At 48.2% G+C, this 17501-nt stretch overlaps 1 protein-coding gene across 1 annotated transcript in view; it reads left to right on the forward strand.

The window, feature by feature from the left end:
* Positions 1 to 15852, forward strand: part of VWA3A (von Willebrand factor A domain containing 3A) — an 82771-nt gene extending 66919 nt beyond the window's left edge. Inside the window, exons 25-34 of the mRNA XM_064362563.1 lie at positions 871 to 981; positions 1904 to 2001; positions 3438 to 3575; positions 5450 to 5558; positions 7739 to 7883; positions 9643 to 9787; positions 10528 to 10679; positions 12450 to 12573; positions 14190 to 14287; positions 15148 to 15852. Of these exons, the coding sequence (XP_064218633.1) occupies positions 871 to 981; positions 1904 to 2001; positions 3438 to 3575; positions 5450 to 5558; positions 7739 to 7883; positions 9643 to 9787; positions 10528 to 10679; positions 12450 to 12573; positions 14190 to 14287; positions 15148 to 15196 (1169 nt within the window). The 3' untranslated portion in view covers positions 15197 to 15852. The remainder of the gene's footprint in view (positions 1 to 870; positions 982 to 1903; positions 2002 to 3437; positions 3576 to 5449; positions 5559 to 7738; positions 7884 to 9642; positions 9788 to 10527; positions 10680 to 12449; positions 12574 to 14189; positions 14288 to 15147) is intronic.
* The last annotated feature ends 1649 nt before the right edge of the window (positions 15853 to 17501 follow it).

Consider the following 17501-nt stretch of genomic DNA (forward strand, 5'->3'; position numbering starts at 1 on the left):
TCAAGCAATTCTCATGCCTCCACCTCCTGAGCAGCTGGGACTACAGGCGTGTGCCACCACGCCTGGCTAATTGTTTGTATTATTAGTAGAGACAGGGTTTCGCCATGCTTCCCAGGCTGGTCTCCAACTCCTGAGCTCAGGCAATCCACCCACCTTGGCCTCCCAAAGTGCTGAGATTACAGGTGTGAGCCACCGTGCCCAGCACATCTCTTAAAATAATCATAATAGCAATAATGATAGTAACTAAAACGATCAATGACCTGAGTCTTGATCATGTGCCAGCCCATCTGCTAAGATTCTCCCATTTAAAGCCTATAACGATCAATCCTCTGCAATCGGTACTCTACCAGCTTCCTATTGTACTGACAAAGAACTCAGGCTCTGGAGGCTAAGGATTGTGTGCTTCTAGTGGTAACAGGCCTTCACAATCTTTATGAAAGTACTCAGCTCATAGAACCTAAGATGATGTATATCTTATTTCTAATGTCAAAAATATGGCAGAGTGGCTCACAGCAGAGTTCTGGAGTCAGCAGGACCAGGTAGAATCATTGCGCTGTTTCTTACTAATGGAGTCCCATTTACCTCATCTGTAAACTGGGGTACTGTGAGGATTAAGCAAGACAGCATACTCAAAGCACTTAGCACAATGCCAGGGAAAGATCTGGACTTGGTAAATGGTACCTATAGCTATTTCTGATTCAAGCAAAGCCAGAGACCTAGGGTGGGGACAAGAGGTGACTTGAAGCCATGTTGGAGCCCCATTTCCTGGGTTGGAGTATAGCTGAACTTGAGTGTCTCTAAGCCAGACTGGACAGCTGTATCACAAGAATGCACACAGCTGCTCCAGTCAAGAAGCCAAATGTTCCTCAGCTGCAGCCCAGCCAGTGAAAGAAGGGATGATGGAACGGAGGAGGAAGACCAGGTCAAGGGAAGCGGAGACATCTCTTTCACTGTTCTACACAGAGACAGGGAATAACGTGGGTAAGTTGGAGGCTATGCAGGTGTCTGGACAGCCCCCTGGCCCTGGGGGAGCTGTAAGGACAGCACTGTAAGGGCAGCCTCTGGAGCAAGTCTGTCCTGAAAGAACTCAGTTCTCCCAGCCCTGGGAAATGGACATGCAAAGTCTTACAACAAGCAGGTAATGAGAAAAGTCAATATTGAAGATGAGACCTCCTGTGACCCTTGGGCACTCCGGCTCTGTCCACTAAGGGGCAGTTTCTGTAGCTCAAAAACTGAGCTACAATTCTCAGATGGGCAGATGGGAAGGGATGGAGATGATTCACCTGGGCCAGCCTGATTGACTGCTGTGAAATGGTACAGATCCCAAGAACAATTCACTGCTAGGTGGGAGGTCCCAAGCAGCCTTTCCCCATCCACCCAACAGCCTCCCTTTCCACCACTCGGCAAATTGCACTAAGGACTTTTACAACTGACTTGATTGACAGAGAAATTGGCATGAAAAAGGGAGCAGTGGGAGATTCAGGGAGAGGGAAGAGAGGTACACAGGGTGACTGTCTTAGTTCATTTGGGCTGCTATAAAGGCGTACCCAAGGCTTGGTAGTTTATAAAGAAAAGAGATTTATTTGGCTCAGGGTTCTGCTGGCTGGAAGTTTGGGCATCTGGTGAGAGCCTCAGGCTGCTTCCTTCCCAAAGTGCTGGGAAGCTGACATGTGCAGAGATCACTTGGAGAATGAAGAAGCAAGAGAATGGGGAGGTGCCAGCCTTTTATTTAACAGCCAGCTCTTGTAGCAACTAATAGAGGGAGAACTCACTCGCTCCCCACCCTCTCACCGGCCCTATCTCATTCAGCCCTATCTCCAACATCAGGGGTCAAATTTCAACCTATGTTTTCCAGGAATCAAGCATCCAAACTAGAGCAATGACCTTACTCTGCTTCTCATAGGCTCGGTGTACAAGAAGTACCCTCAAGGAAGGGGTGTGAGAAGGACTAGCTCTTCTATGGACTTACCAAGAAAGGATACAGTTTGCTCAAGCCAAGAGGTATTAAGTCGCCTCTACCAGCACATGCCCACTAAGTGATAGAGCAATTTCTTCATCCAACCATTACTTCTAGGAGGGTGGGCATACTCAGAAATGAGGACAGGTGGGTGTGGTGGCACACGCCTGTAATCCCAGCACTTTGGGAGGCCGAGGCAGGTCGATCACTTGAGGTCAGGAGTTTGAGACCACCTGGCCAACATGGTGAAACCCATCTCTACTCAAAATACAAAATTAGCCAAGCACAGTGGCACGCACCTATAGTCCCAGCTACTCGGGAGGCTACAGCGTGAGAATTGCTTGAAACTGGGAGGTGGAGATTACAGTGAGCCGAGATTGCACCACTGCACACCAACCTGGGCGACAAAGTAAGACTCTGTCTCCAGGAAAAAAAAAAGAAAAGAGGACAAACCTGCTAAGAACAATTGCTTACTGTGGCAGATGGGATGAGGGTTAAATAGACCTAAATTCAAAATCTAGGTCTGCCACTTCCTACCTGGGTGACCTTGGGTAAGTCACCAAGCTATACTCAATCTTGCTGCCTTTGTAAAATAAGAACAGTTGTGCCTGTCAAATAAGATTGATGTGAAGATTCATTAAAGTGAAATCAACAGAAAGCCCCCTTCTTGTGCACAAGGGGATGGTTGTCCCACAACTATTCAACAAAAGCCTGAGCTTGGTTCTGATTGTGCTGATCATGGATGCCATCCCTGGCTGCTTTGAGCCTGCTCATTCTTGTGTCCCTAGTTGTGACAAGGAGACTGAGATTATCCTAATCGGTTTAGAGTCGGAGCTTTAGACCAATCAGGGCTTTCCACTCAAATGTTATGGTTGGGGTTGAAATGGATGTTGGTGAAGCAACAATGTCCACTAAGCTAGGGTCTGGGAGGTGCTCAATAGATTTTGTTTTTCACCCTCCGTGTTTTGTTTTGTTTTGTTTTGTTTTGTTTTGTTTTTGAGACAGAGTTTCACTCTTGTTGCCCCGGCTGGAGTATAGTAGCACTATCCTGGCTCACTGCAACCTCCGCCTCCTGGGTTCAAATGATTCTCCTGCCTCAGCGTCCCAAGTAGCTGAGACTACAGGCATGCACCACCACATCCAGCTAATTTTTTTTATTTAGTAGAGACAGAGTTTCACCATGTTGGCCAGGCTGGTCTCAAACTCCTGACCTCAGGTGATCCATCCACCTTGGTCTCCCAAAGTGCTGGGATTACAGGCGTGAGCCACCGTGCCCAGCCTGTGCCCCATATTTCTTGTGCACGTCTCCCCCAGAGCCAGGGAAGGAATCTACACAGGATGGATGCTCAGTGAGGACCTAGGAACCCCATATTTCAAACGCCATACAGGTTTCAAACATGACGTTGTCATAGACTAGTCAGATGGTCATTCAGTCGAGTCTGAATTACCTAAGATAATAATTATTTCCTTTATTCTAAAGTGGGTGGCAAAATACGGGCTGAAAAAATTGAAGCTGGAGATTTCCAGATGCATGGGTCCCAACTGCACTCATCAAAAGTCAGGACAGAGGTCAGCATCAGCCAGACACTGCAGCATCTTCCCCAGCATTGAGATCCATGTAAGTCACAATTTTCATCATCATTTTTTTTCCCCTCCCTCAACTCAGCTGCAAATGACAGAGAGCAGCGTAGGCCACTGTGGCCTCTATTTCTGCTTGTAGGAACTGCCTCCCTCCCCAAAGTGGGATTCCCCTCACCAAATAGGAGACACAAAATCCTTTTGGAAGAAAAGCCAACTTCCTAGAGGGCCTAAGATCCCATTCCAGAGTTAGATGGGCTCACTGGAGACAGAATTAGAAACAGTTGCTGAGGCCAGACATGGTGGCTCGCGCCTGTGATACCAAGTGCTCTGGGAGGCTGAGGTGGGAGGATTGCTTGAGCCCAAGAGTTTGAGGCCAGCCTGGGCAATATAGCAAGACCCTATCTCTACAAAAAAAAAAATTGTTTTAAATTAGCCAGGTGTAGCTGTGTGCCTATAGTCCCAGCTACTTGGGAGGCTGAGGTGGGAGGATTAGTTGAGTCATGGAGTTCAAGGCTGCAGTGACCCATGATCATGCCACTGCACTCCAGCGTGGGCCATGGAGCAAGAGCCTGTCTCTTAAAAGATAAAAAGGAAAAGATAAGTAAAAGAAGCAATTGCTGAGAACATTGGGTCGTGGCTGAAGTGTTTACCTATAAGAACGCTATACCCCAAAACTGATGATGGTTCTGTTATGGCAGCAAATAGGGGTCATAATAGGAAGTGAAGGGTTCTCTTCTCTATTTTCTAATTTTGGGGTGATTTTTTATTGCTTTGACACTGGAACAAGTAAATTTAGTACAGAATGAAAATCTGATCTTTTCTCTCCTTGCACTATTATCCTACGTTGTCAACAATAGGGAAAACTTAAAAATAGCCACAAAATTCAAAAGTTCCTCGCTAGAGGAACTTAGGGTCATTCTAGTATGCTGCCCTTCTCCACCCAAAGTCATCTTTCAGTTCAAAATTTATGAACCTCTTACCCCACTGTTAAGCATTTTCTATTTTAATATTTAGAGATTATTGGCTGGGCATGGTGGCTTACGCCTATAATTCCAGCACTTTGGGAGGCCGAGGTGGACAGATCACCTGAAGTCAGGAGTTCTAGACCACCCTGGCCAACACAGGAAAACCCTGTCTCTACTATAAATTCAAAAATTAGACAGGGGTGGTGGCATACACCTGTAGTCCCAGCTACTTGGGAGGCTGAGGCAGGAGAATCACTTGAACCCAGGAGGCGAAGGCTGCAGTGAGCCGAGATCATGCCACTGCACTCCAGCCTGGGCAACAGAGTGAGACTCTGTCTCAAAAAAAAAAAATAGAGATTATTATGGTTTTTATTAATATAGCAACTGCATTTGCCAAAAAAAAATCATCCAAACTCCCTACTCTTTTGTAGAATCACAAACTTACCAGTTTAATAAAAGAAAAAGGCTTTAAACAAACAAACAAACAAAAAATATACATTTAACAGATGGTTGTCTTTTGTGGGTTTTTGTTTGTCTGTTTGTTTTCTGAGATAGGATCTTGCTCTGTCATCCAGACAGGAGTGCAGTGGCGCAATCACAGTTCACTGTGGCTTCCACCTCCCTGGGCTCAGACAATCCTCCCACCTTAGCCTCCCTCAAGCAGCTGGGACCACAGGCACATACCACCAAACCAGTTAATTTTTTTATTCTTAGTAGAGATGAGATCTCCCTATGTTGCCCAGGCTAGTCTTGATCTCCTGGGCTCAAGTGACCCTCCTGCCTTGACCTCCCAAAGCACTGGAATTATAGGCATGAGCCACTATGCCCAGCCAACAAATGTTTTGAGAATTGTGAACCGCAATGGAGTAAACAACTTTAGAGGGTGATGGGGATATGAAGAAATGGCTGATGGGGTTGGTGCTTGCCTCCACTTGCCTTAACCCAGGGAGTGGTGAGACACATTCAGTGGACGCCCAGGGAGATGGAGGTGTACATCAGGTGTGTGGAGAAGGTGTTAAGACGCTACGTCCAGAGGCTGCAGTGGCTGCTGTCCGGTGAGCCTGCCCACCGCCACGAAGGGTGGAGGAGCATAAGGGGAAGTGGAAGGCTAGGCCCAGGGATCCCAGGTCACTCCTTCCAAAGCCAGGCCTTCTGGAACTGCAGGTCAGGGGATTAGGCCAGGAACATCATCCAGGCACAACATGACACTGGGAGGCTGGGCACGGTGGTTCATGCCTGTAATCCCTGCACTTTGGGAGGCCAAGGTGGGTAGATCACCGGTCAAGAGTTCGAAACCAGCCTAGCCAACATGATGAAACCCAGTCTCTACTAAAAATACAAAAAGATTAGCCGGGCATGGTGGCGGGCACCTGTAATCCCAGCTACTCGGGAGGCTGAGGCAGGAGAATCGCAGAGGTTGCAGTGAGCTGAGATCACACCACTGCACTCCAGCCTGGGCAACAAGAGTGAAACTCTGTCTCAAAAAAAAAAAAATGACAGTGGGTTCAGAGGTCAGGCAAGGGGCTGGATAACAGAGAGGTGAAGCATGGGCCAAAGCATGGGTGGAGCATGAGCAGGAGCTCACATGTGTCCCGGCCTGCTCTGCAAGGCCACCTGCTACACATTGCCTTCCTGCAAGTGATGAGGAGCTCACTGTCCAAAGGTTTTCTTTAATATTGACTGGGCCCCAGCAAAACAGCCCGTGGAGGTGCAGATGATAAGGGGGTCTGACAGAGCAGAAACCCTCTGTTCTCTTTTTTTTTAGAAACAGGGTCTTGCTCTGTCACCTAGGCTGGAGTGCGGTGGTGTAGTCATGGCTCACTGCAGCCTCAAACTGGGCATAAGCAATCCTTCCACCTCAGCCTCACAAGGAGCTGAGACTACAGGAACGTGCCACCATGCCCAGCTAATTTTCTTATTTTTTAGAGACAGAGTCTTGCTATGTTGAGCAGGCTGGCCCCGATTTCCTAGGTTCAAATGATCCTCCTGCCTCAACCTACCAAAGTCCTGGGATTATAGGTGTCAGCCATCATGGACTTCTTTACAGAGAGCACCAAGGCCCCTCCAGGAGAGGCAAATGGACAGGGTTGGACTGTGGATGAAGAGACGGACTGGGGCTGGGCACAGTGGCTCATGCCTGTAATCCCAGCACTTTGGGAGGCTGAGGTGGGTGGATCACAAGGTCAGGAGATCGAGACCATCCTGGCTAACATGGTGAAACCCCGTCTCTACTAAAAATACAAAAAAGCCAGACATAGTGGCACATGCCTGTAGTCCTAGCTACTTGGGAGACTGAGGTAGGAGAATTGCTTGAACCCAGGAGGCAGAGGTTGCAGTGAGCCAAGATTGTGCAACTGCACTCTAGCCTGGGCAACAGAGCAAGACTCCATCCCAAAAAAAAAAAAAAAGAGAGAGAGAGAGAGAGAGACAATCTGAAGCATCAAGCCCAAGAAGCTGGGCAAATAGTTAGAACTGGACAGGAGGGGATTCAGGCTATGGGGCCTGGAGGGCTTCTGGGGTAATAGGCGGAGAGAAGGAGGGAGGAAGAGAGTCCTATATAGAGATCCTACAGGTGACTTTGTGTGTGCTACTCAGGGTCCTATGTAAATTCATTAGGTCCAGTCCTCTGCAGGAGGACCTGGTATAGCAGTCCATGGGCAGAGGCGGAGTGATGACTGCTGCTTTCCAAAGCCTCTAGCGGGAGCTGAAAGCTCCAGGTACAGTTGTTAGGTCAGAGGCTGAGCTGGGACTGAGAGGGTGTGAGCCTCTCTCCATCCCGGTTCACATTACCCCTGGGAACAGTGACTTAAGACCAGAGATCCAGTGATTTCTTCTGTAGTACAAGTCCCCCAGCTCACCTACCACTACACACCCAAACACTATCTAATGTTTCAAAGGGATATTGTGATACTATTTAGTCCAATCACTTAATTTTAAGGATAGGGAAACTCAAGCTCAGGAGGTTATAACCACTTGTGCAACTCATCACAGACAAAGCCAGAGCTGGAATCTCCATCTCCCAAAGCTCAAGCCACTGACCAGCTCTGCCCTTGGACGATCGATCCCTCCCACAGCACCACAAGGCCATCTCCCAGTGGGGCGACATCCAATCAATGATCAGGCAGGCAACAAGTGTCACAAGAATTTACAGTTGATAGATACATTGAGGGAAACCACCCAGGAAGAGGGCCCCCTCACTCCCTGCCTTCCTCTGCCCCCACCTGTCTCGGAGCAGGGAGCCGCCGACTGTTTGGCACCATTTTGGAGAACAGAGTATGCATTCTGGTGGACACATCAGGGTCCATGGGCCCCTACCTGCAGCAGGTGAAGACAGAGCTGGTTCTGCTGATTTGGGAACAGCTGCGGAAGCGCTGTGACAGGTAGGAGGTGAGGGCGGATCAGGAAGATCAAACGGACAGTTCCCAGGGCTTGTCTGGTCAAGCATGCCCCCTCTTCTCAGTGCCAACAGGCCTGGAGTTTCTGAGATGCTCTTCTGAATAATGTATTTGAGTAGGAAATAGCACTGTATTCTTCTCTGCTGTGAAGGAAAGCAGTTTTTAGAGGACGGGTATGGGGGCTCATACCTGTAATCCCAGAAATTTTGGGGGCCAAGGCAGGAAGATCACATGAGCTCAGGAGTTCAAGACCAGCCTCAGCAACAAAGTCATACCCCATCTCTACAAAGTATTTAAAAATTAGCTGGGGCCGGGCGCGGTGGCTCACATCTGTAAGCCCAGCACTTTGGGAGGCCGAGGCAGGCAGATCATGATGTCAGGAGTTTGAGGCCAGCCTGACTAACATGGTGAAGCCTCGTCTCTACTAAAAATACAAAAATTAGCTGGGCGTGGTGGTGTGTGCCTGTAATCCCAGCTACTCAGGAGGCTGAGGCAGGAGAATCACTTGAACCCGGGGGGGCAGAGGTTGTGGTGAGCCAAGATCGTGCCACTGCACTCCAGCCTGGGTGACAGAAGGAGACTCCATCTCAAAAAAAAAAAAAAAAAATTAGCTGAGTATGGTGGTGTGCACCTGTAGTCCCAACTACTTGGAAGGCTGAAGAGGGAGGATCACTTGAGCCCAGGAGACTGAGGCTGCAGTGAGCCATGATGGCACCAGTGCACTACTGCCTGGACAGCAGAGTGACACTTTGTCTCAAAAGAAAAAAGAACGAAATTTTTAGAAATTCATTTCTGGCCTAGGGACAATTGTAAGCACAGCAAAGGAACTACCATGTGACCCTGAAGTGTGGCTTTCAGCTGAACTTGATTTTTTAAAATTATTTAATGATTTAATTCTTTAAATGTTTGTGAACTTGATTTTTGAGTGGAGGAAGCTGTTTATTTTCCCTATCCAGAAGGGTTGACCCTAAGGGGACTGCAGGGGACTCTCGTCTTAGACTAGTCCTTATTCTTGCCTTAAAGCACACATTTATTGAGCACTTTCTGTGCACCAGATGCTTTACATGCCTGATTTCATCAACCTTCACAATAAGCCTTGAGGTGTTGCTGTTATCAGCCCCCATTTTTCGGAAAAGGAAGCTAGGACATCAAGAGGTTAAGATATTTGCTGAGCTAGGATTGTTTTTGTTGTTTTAATTTTTGTTTAGTTTTTTATTTTGAGACATGTTCCCACTCTGTTGCCCAGGCTGGAGTGCAGTGGTGTGATCATAGCTCACTGCAGCCTCAGCCTCCTGGGCTCAAGTGATCTCCCACCTCAGCCTCCCAAGCAGCTTGGACTACAGGCACACACCACTACGCCTGGCTAATTGAAAAAAAAAATGTTTTTTTGTAGAGATAGGGGTCTCACTATGTTGCCCAGGCTGGTCTTGAACTCCTGGCCTCAAGCAATCCTCCCAGCTTGGTCTTCCAAAGTACTGGGATTATAGGCACAAGCAACCATATCTGGCTTGAGCTGGGATTTAAATCTATTCCTGTCTGCATCAAAATCATCAGTGTCTCATTCTCAAGAGGCCCCATAGCCCTCTCCCTGAAGGGCCATGGGGCTCATTGCAGGGGTCTTCAATGACAGGAGAGAATAGTCCTCATGAGAGTAACTTACCTGAATTCAATCTAGACAGGCCTGTTCTAACCAATCTCTTTCTCCCCTTCTCTGCCCCTCACCTCCTCTTTTCCTCCTCCCCAGTTTTAACCTGCTCAGCTTTTCAGAGGGCCTTCAGTCGTGGCAGGACACACTGGTGGAGACCACAGATGCAGCGTGTCATGAGGCTATGCAATGGGTGACCCACCTGCAAGCTCAGGGCAGCACCTCCATCTTGCAAGCATTGATGGCAAGTCCCACCACGGGGCCCGAACTTGATGCGAAACAAATACCATCATCCCCTACGCTAATATCGCACGATGCTTTAGGATTTACAAAGAGCACCTTAGAATTTACAAAGCACTACTTTATTTTATCTTCCCAATACCCTAGTGAGAAAAGGATTCTCAGTATTCTCACATTATAGATGAAGACACAGGCCGGGCGCGGTGGCTCACACCTGTAATCCTTGAAGGCCAAGACAGGTGGATCACCTGAGGTCAGGAGTTTGAGACCAGCCTGACCAACATGGTGAAACCCCATCTCTACTAAATATAAAAAATTAGCGGGGCATGGTGGCATGCACCTGTAATCCCAGCTTCTTGGGAGGCTGAAGCAGGAGAACTGCTTGGACCTGGGAGGTGGAGGATGCAGTAAGCCTAGATTGTGCCATTTCACTCCAGCCTGGGCAACAAAAATGAAACTCCATCTCAAAAAAAAAAAAAAGTAGATGAAGACACAGAGGCTCAGAGAGGTTAAGTGACTTGCTTGGGATTAACCTGCTAGGCAGCAAGCCATGCTCTTCCTCCTAAACCTCAGCAGCTTCCTTGGTCTGCCTGAGGCTAAAAGAGAATCTCTCAGTCTTATTGGACAAGTCAGTGGCATCCAATCACTGCATTTTGGCAGAGGCAACAGCAGGCACCACATTTGATTCTCATCTTCTGTGCGAGCCTCTTCCCTGAGCCTGACAGCCTTCCTGTGTTCTTTCAGAAGGCTTTCAGTTTCCATGATCTGGAAGGATTGTACCTCCTGACTGATGGAAAGCCAGACACGAGCTGCAGCCTTGTCCTAAATGAAGTCCAAAGACTCAGGGAGAAAAGAGACGTGAAAGTGCACACCATTTCCTTGAACTGCTCAGACAGGTGAGTAATATGGAGTCTGGCTGAGCTTTATTCTTTTTCCATGGCCACACATCTCAGAAGGGAGATTCAAGCTCCCCACCTGATCTAGTGTCTAATCTAAATAGACACTGGTCTCTCCTGGGCCCTCGTCCTGTAAATCAGAAATTAGGAGAAGGGAGAAGCAGCCAAGTGTGGTGGCTCACGCCTGTAATCCCAGCACTTTGGGAGGCAGAGGCAGGTAGATCACTTGAGGTCAGGAGTTCAAGACTAGCCTGGCCAACATGGTGAAACCAGGTCTCTACTAAAAATACAAAATTAGACAGATGTGATGGTATGCATCTGTAATCCCAGCTACTCAGGAGACTGAGACATGAGAATCACTTGATACAGGGAGGCAGAGGTTACAGTGAGCTGAGGTTGCACCATGGCACTCCAGCCTGGGCAACAGAGTGAGACTGTCAAAAAAGAGAAAGAGAGAAAGAAAGAAAGAAGAGAAGAAAGAAGGAAGGAAGGGAGAGAGAGAAAGGAAAGAAAGGAAGAGAGAGAGAAAGAAAGAGAGAAAGAGAAGCATTGTTTTTCTAGAGGGCCCAAGCAGATGTCACACCACAGAATGAAAACTCCTTTCTTTTCTCAGAAATTTCCCATCAATGGCCCCCTCCTCCGACTTCCTCCAGCCTGGAAACACATTTGCACGGGATTCACACTGTCATGTCACAGTCTCCTTCCTACTCTTCCCTGTGAACACATTTGTGAATATTTAGGGGACATTTAGGGGAAAAACTAGAGAGGAGAACATTCATGTAGCATCGCCATGGTTATTTTTATAAATGATCACTGTAGAACACATGCTATGACTAGGCACAGTGTCTCATGCCTGTAATCCCAGTGCTTTGGGAGGCTGAGGTGAGAGGATCACTTGAGGCCAGGAGTTCAGCACCAGCCCAGACATCATAGCAAGGCTCCATCTCTACAAAATAAAATAAAAATGTAAAAAAAGAAGTCAGATAAGACAGACTCAGTTCCTTTAAAAAAAACAAACAAACTTTATTATTAGCAAAACAGACTACATAGGGACATATTTTATCTCTTAGTCTAAACTATAAGCCCCATAAGTGTAATATGTGTGTCCTTCACAGGCGTAACACATAGTAGGCACTGGATAGATGTCCCATAAAGAAACGGGGGCTAGGCCAGGCGTGGTAGCTCACGCCTGTAATCCCAGCACTTTGGGAGGCTGAGGCAGGCAGATCACCTGAGGTCAGGAGTTCGAGACCAAGCTGACCAACATGGTGAAACCCTGTCTCTACTAAAAAAGCACAAAAATTAGCCAGGTGTGGTGGCCAGTGCCTGTAGTCTCAGCTACTCAGGAGGCTGAGAGGGGAATCACCTGAACCCGGGAGGCAGAGATTGCAGTGAGCCAAGGTCACTGGAGTGAGATATCACTCCAGCATGGGTGACAGACTAAGACTGTCTCAACAAAAAAAGAAAAGGAAAGAAAAAAAGAAATGGGGGCCGGAGTGTGCGGCCTGTATGCTTTGAGGAGGTCCAGGCTGAACGGTGACACTCACACGGGGACTCCTCTTCCCTCAAACAGCAGCAATTGCCATAGCCATCCATAAGCTGGCAGGGAAAGTGTCCTTTGGTGTTCTAACAGTGGTCTCCATGGCACAAGCCACCACCCATTGCCAGGCTGACTTAAGCCCTTAGACTTCAGTTCCCCATGGACCTGGGGAATCCCAGGAGCTTGCCTGGTCAGACAGCCTCCCCTAGCCCTCTGTCCCTTCATTCCAGAGCTGCTGTTGAGTTCCTGAGAAAGCTGGCTTCCTTCACCAGTGGACGCTATCACTGCCCTGTGGGTGAGGACACACTCTCCAAAATTCACAGCCTGCTGAGCAAAGACTTCATCGATGAAAAGGTAGGTTGCAGAGCAACTGAGCGTGAGATCTGTTGAAATGGCTCAGTAAAATATCAACAGGTGTAGGGTTTTCCTTCTTGGACTCCTGGGCTCAAGTGAACCTCCCACCTCAGCCTCCCAAAGTGCTGAGATTGCAGGCACGAGCCACCATGCCTGACCCTTTTTTTTTTTTTTGAGATGGAGTCTCGCTCTGTTGCTCAGGCTGGAGTGCAGTGGCACAATCTCGGCTCACTGCAACCTCCACCTCCCGGATTCAAGTAATTCTTCTGCCTCAATCTCCCGAATAACTGGAACTACAGGTGTGCTAATTTTTTTTTTTTTTTGAGACGGAGTTTCGCTCTTGTTACACAGGCTGGAGTGCAATGGCGCGATCTCGGCTCACCGCAGCCTCCACCTCCTGGGTTCAGGCAATTCTCCTGCCTCAGCCTCCTGAGTAGCTGGGATTACAGGCGTGCGCCACCATGCCCAGCTAATTTTTTGTATTTTTGGTAGAGACGGGGTTTCACCATGTTGACCAGGATGGTCTCGATCTCTTGACCTTGTGATCCACACGCCTCGGCCTCCCAAAGTGCTTAATTTTTATATTTTTATTAGAAACAGGGTTTCATCATGTTGGCCAGGATGGTCTCAAACGCCTAACCTCAAGTGATCCGCCCACCTCAGCCTGCCAAAGTGCTGGGATTTGTGAAACATGTATTTTTAATGCTAGGTGCTAAAATTTTGTTAGTTAACATTTTTTTTTTTTAGACAGAGTCTCGCTCTGTCACCCAGGCTGGAGGGCAATGGCATGGTCTAGGCTCAATGCAACCTCTACCTCCCAGGTTCAAGGGATTCTCCTGCCTCAGCCTCCTGAGTAGCTGGGATTAAAGGCACCTGCCACCATGCCTGGCTAATTTTTTTTATTTTTAGTAGAGACAGGGTTTCATCATGTTGGCCAAGCTGGTCTCAAACTCCTGACCTTGTGATCCACCCACCTCGACCTCCCAAAGTGCTGGGATTACAGGTGTGAGCCACTGCACCCAGCCTAGTCAACATTTTTAAAAAAGCATGCCTCAGCCAGGTATGGTGACACATGCCTGTGGTCCTGGCTACTTGGGAAGCTGAAGTGAGAGGATAGCTTAAACCCAGGAGCTACAGTAAGCCATGATCACACCACTGCACTCCAGCCTGGACAACAGGGTGAGGCTCTATCTCTCAAATCAAACAAATAAAAAACACACATATGAGTCTTATTTTACTAGAAGAAATGTTACTAGAACAAAACAAGGCTGAACAGATTTTACTGAATAGCAGTGAGATAAGGAACTTGTGCCATTTCTGTTTCACTGGCCCAGAGTGTGGCCACCTTCGCTCAGTTTCTGACACCATCATGCTTTGCCACCATCCCCTCCCTACACTGACTCTCAGACACCTTCTTTCAAAGTGTCCCCTTTGCAGAATGACTGTCTTGATCAGTAGTGAGCTTCCCATCCCTGGAGATATACAAGCAGAGGCCCACACGATTTCCTGCACTGGATGGAAGCCAGCATTTGATTAGCTCTGGGGAGATTTTGGATTTTCAGCTCCCATCCAGTTTTTTAATGGATCAAACTTCACACTCATTTCCCTTTTTCCAGGATCCCACGCTGCCACCATTTGAAGGAGATGATTTAAGGAGACTGGCCCAGGAGATCACCAAGGCCAGAAGCTTCCTCTGGCAGGCCCAATCCTTCAGGTATGCGCTTCACACAGCCTCTCCCACCTGCCATGCGGCTACAGCCCATGCAGACCCCAGACTCCATGGAGAAGGGCCCGCACCTGTCATGGTACCCTTGCTCCAAGGGTTCCTGCCCAGAAATCTGGGCACCAGGGAGACCACCTTTCTTCATTTCCTGCCTGCCAGATCCCAACTCCAAAAGAAAAATGAGGCAGAACCAAAGGTCACGCTTTCCTAGAGGAGTGTTCTCAGGTAAGCGGCGGGGCTAGACCCTGCACTGCCTGAGTGTGTGCTAAGAGCCAAGTGGCATGCTCTATTTTGTGGACAATAATAACTTTGGTTGTGGGGGGTGGGCAGTTAAAAAATAATGATTCTGGGCTGGGCGTGGTGGCTCACGCCTGTAACCCCAACACTTTGGGAGGCTGAGGCGAGCGGATCACAAGGTTAGGAGTTTGAGACAAGCCTGGCCAACATGGTGAAACCCCGTCTCTACTAAAAATACAAAAATTAGCTGGGTGTGGTGGTGGGCACCTGTAGTCCCAGCTACTCGGGAGGCTGAGGCAGGAGAATCGCTTGAAACCAGAAGGCAGAGGTTGCCGTGAGCAGAGATCACACCACTGCACTCCAGCCTGGGCAAAAGAGCAAAACTCCATCTGAAGAAAAAAAAAGGATTCATCTAAGCAGAAATGTCATCCTGCAAAGGACCACTCACTGAGCAAAGCGTGGCCCGGAGGGCAGGATGGGGTGGAACGCTGTGACCTGCAGGAAACACGATTCCCAGTACCAGGACCCCCTGGAAGCTGAGGAAGGAAAGGCTCTGTCTTTTGTGTAAGGGGACATTCCTGGGTCTAATCTAATTCTCTTGCCCTGTCCCCCAGCACACCCTACTCTCCAGCCACTAGACCATCCCTTTCTGGGAAGCCCTAAACCAAGTCCCCTGCCTGAACGGTGCTTCTTGCCCCCTCTGCCTGGAGACTCCTGCTCGCCCATCAAGCCACAGCTCAAATGACATCAGCTCCCTGGGACCCACCTAGAGTGAGGGGCCTCCAGCCTTTCTCTTGCAGCATCCTGACCACGCAGACCCCTCAAACTCAGCACTCCACGTCCCGCCACCTTACGTGCTGATCTAACTCTTCTCCTTGACCGTGAGCTCCCTCAGGATGAGACTGGTGTCCCAGGATCTGCAAGTCGCCAGAAGCTGCCACATGGGAGACACGTGGTGAACAGTGAGCAGGCAGCTGAGCTGTGGGAGCCCAGCTCTGGAAAGCAGCCTGATGGGGTGATCTCCACCCTGGTCCATGAGAGGCTAACGCAGAGTCACTGTCGGCCCATCCTGGGGGAAGAAGAAACAAGTGAACCACACCACGACCCTCCATCCCTGCCCAACCAAACTGAAGTGAAGGCTGCTCATCTGGGGTCACTTTCTAAAATTAAAAGCAATTACTTTTATTCCACTAATAGGATCAACATGACTTTAACTGTTTGAAGTGATCATTGGCATGTGTGTGTGTATAAATTTTTAGTGAGATAAAACTTTATTAAAAGACTCATATTCATAATATATAAAGAATTTCAGTAAGATAAAGATAAACATCCCAATTTTTTTTTAAACAGAGTCTCACTTTCACCATGTTGGCCATACTGCTCTCAGACGCCTGACTTCATGTGATCTGCCCGCCTCAGCCTCCTAAAGCACTGGGATTACAGGTGTGAGCCACCATGCCTGGATATCTTGTTTTTTTGGTTTTTGTTTTGTTTTGTTTTTAAGAGACAGGGTCTTACTCTGTTGCCAAGGCTGGAGTGCAGTGGTGCAATCTCAGCTCACTGCAACCTCTGCCTCCCAGGTTCAAACGATTCTCCTGCCTCAGCCTCCCAAGTAGAGTGACTGAGATTACAGACACATGCCACCACGCTCAGCTAAATTTTTTTGTATTTTTAGCAGAGACGGGGTTTTGCCATCCATGTTGGCCAGGCTGGTCTCAATGTCCTGACCTCAGGTGATCCAGCCTGCCTGGGCCTCCCAAAGTGCTGGGATTACAGGCGTGAGCCACTGCACCTGGCCCATCCCAATTTTTAAAATGGACAATAGGTACATGAGAAGGTGCTCAACAGCCTTAACTGCCAGGGAAATAAATGTAAGTTAAAACCACAGTGAGATTCCTCTACACTCCCACTAGAATGACTAAAAATAAAAAGACTGGAGTCGGGCATAGTGACTCATGCCTCTAATCCCAACACTTTGGGAGGCTGAGGTGGGAGGATCGCTTGATGCCAGGGGTTCAACACCAGCCTGGGCAACAAAGCAAAACCCCATGTCTCCAAAAATTTAAAAGAAATTACCCAGGCATGGTAGCCCATGCGTGTAGCTTTAGCTACTCAGAAGGCTGAGGCATGAGGATCAGTTAAGCCCAGGAGTTTGAGACTGCAGTGAGCTATGATCGCACCACTGCACTCCAGCCTAAGCAACAGAGTAAGACCCTGTCTCTTAAAAACAAACAAACAAACAAAAAAACAAGATAGTCAGGCGTGGTGTCTCACGCCTGAAATCCCAGCACTTTAGGAGGCTGAGGTGGGCGGATCATGTGAGACCAGAATGGGCAACATAGTGAAACCCTATCTCTACTAAAAACACAAAAATTAGCTGGGCGTGGTGGTGCACACCTGTAATTTCAGCTACTCAGGAGGCTGAATCATGAGAATTGCTTGAACCAGGAGGTGGAGTTTGCAGTGAGCTGAGTTTGGGCCATTGCGCTACAGCCTGGGCAACAGAATGAGACCCTGTCTTTAAAAACAAAACAAAACAAAAAAGAACCACAATATCAAGATGTGGAACAGTTGGAACACTCACATTCCAGTTAGGGTCGGGGTTGGGGTAGGGATGTGTAATTTGACTTAATAACTTTGGAAGACTATTTGGCAATTTCTACTAAAGTAAAACATATGCCTACTCTATGATCTGGTAATTCCACTCCAAGACTAATGAGTGCATATGTTAGACAAAAGACATATAAGAATTTTTCCAGCAGCCTTATTCATTAGAGGTCAAAATTGAAAACTACCCAATGTCCGTCAGTGGCAGAATGGGCAAATAAAATGTGATACATTTTAGAGTGAAATATTATGCACCAACTTAAAAAGAATGAACAGCTGACGTGGTGGCTCACACCTGAAATCCCAGCACTTTGGGAAAGCAAGGAAGGTAGATTGCTTGAGCCCAGGAGTTGGAGACTAG

The sequence above is a fragment of the Aotus nancymaae genome, unplaced genomic scaffold (genome assembly GCF_030222135.1).
Source record: "Aotus nancymaae isolate 86718 unplaced genomic scaffold, 86718_ANA_hifiasm-v0.15.2.pri h1tg000049l, whole genome shotgun sequence".
Classification (NCBI taxonomy): domain Eukaryota; kingdom Metazoa; phylum Chordata; class Mammalia; order Primates; family Aotidae; genus Aotus; species Aotus nancymaae.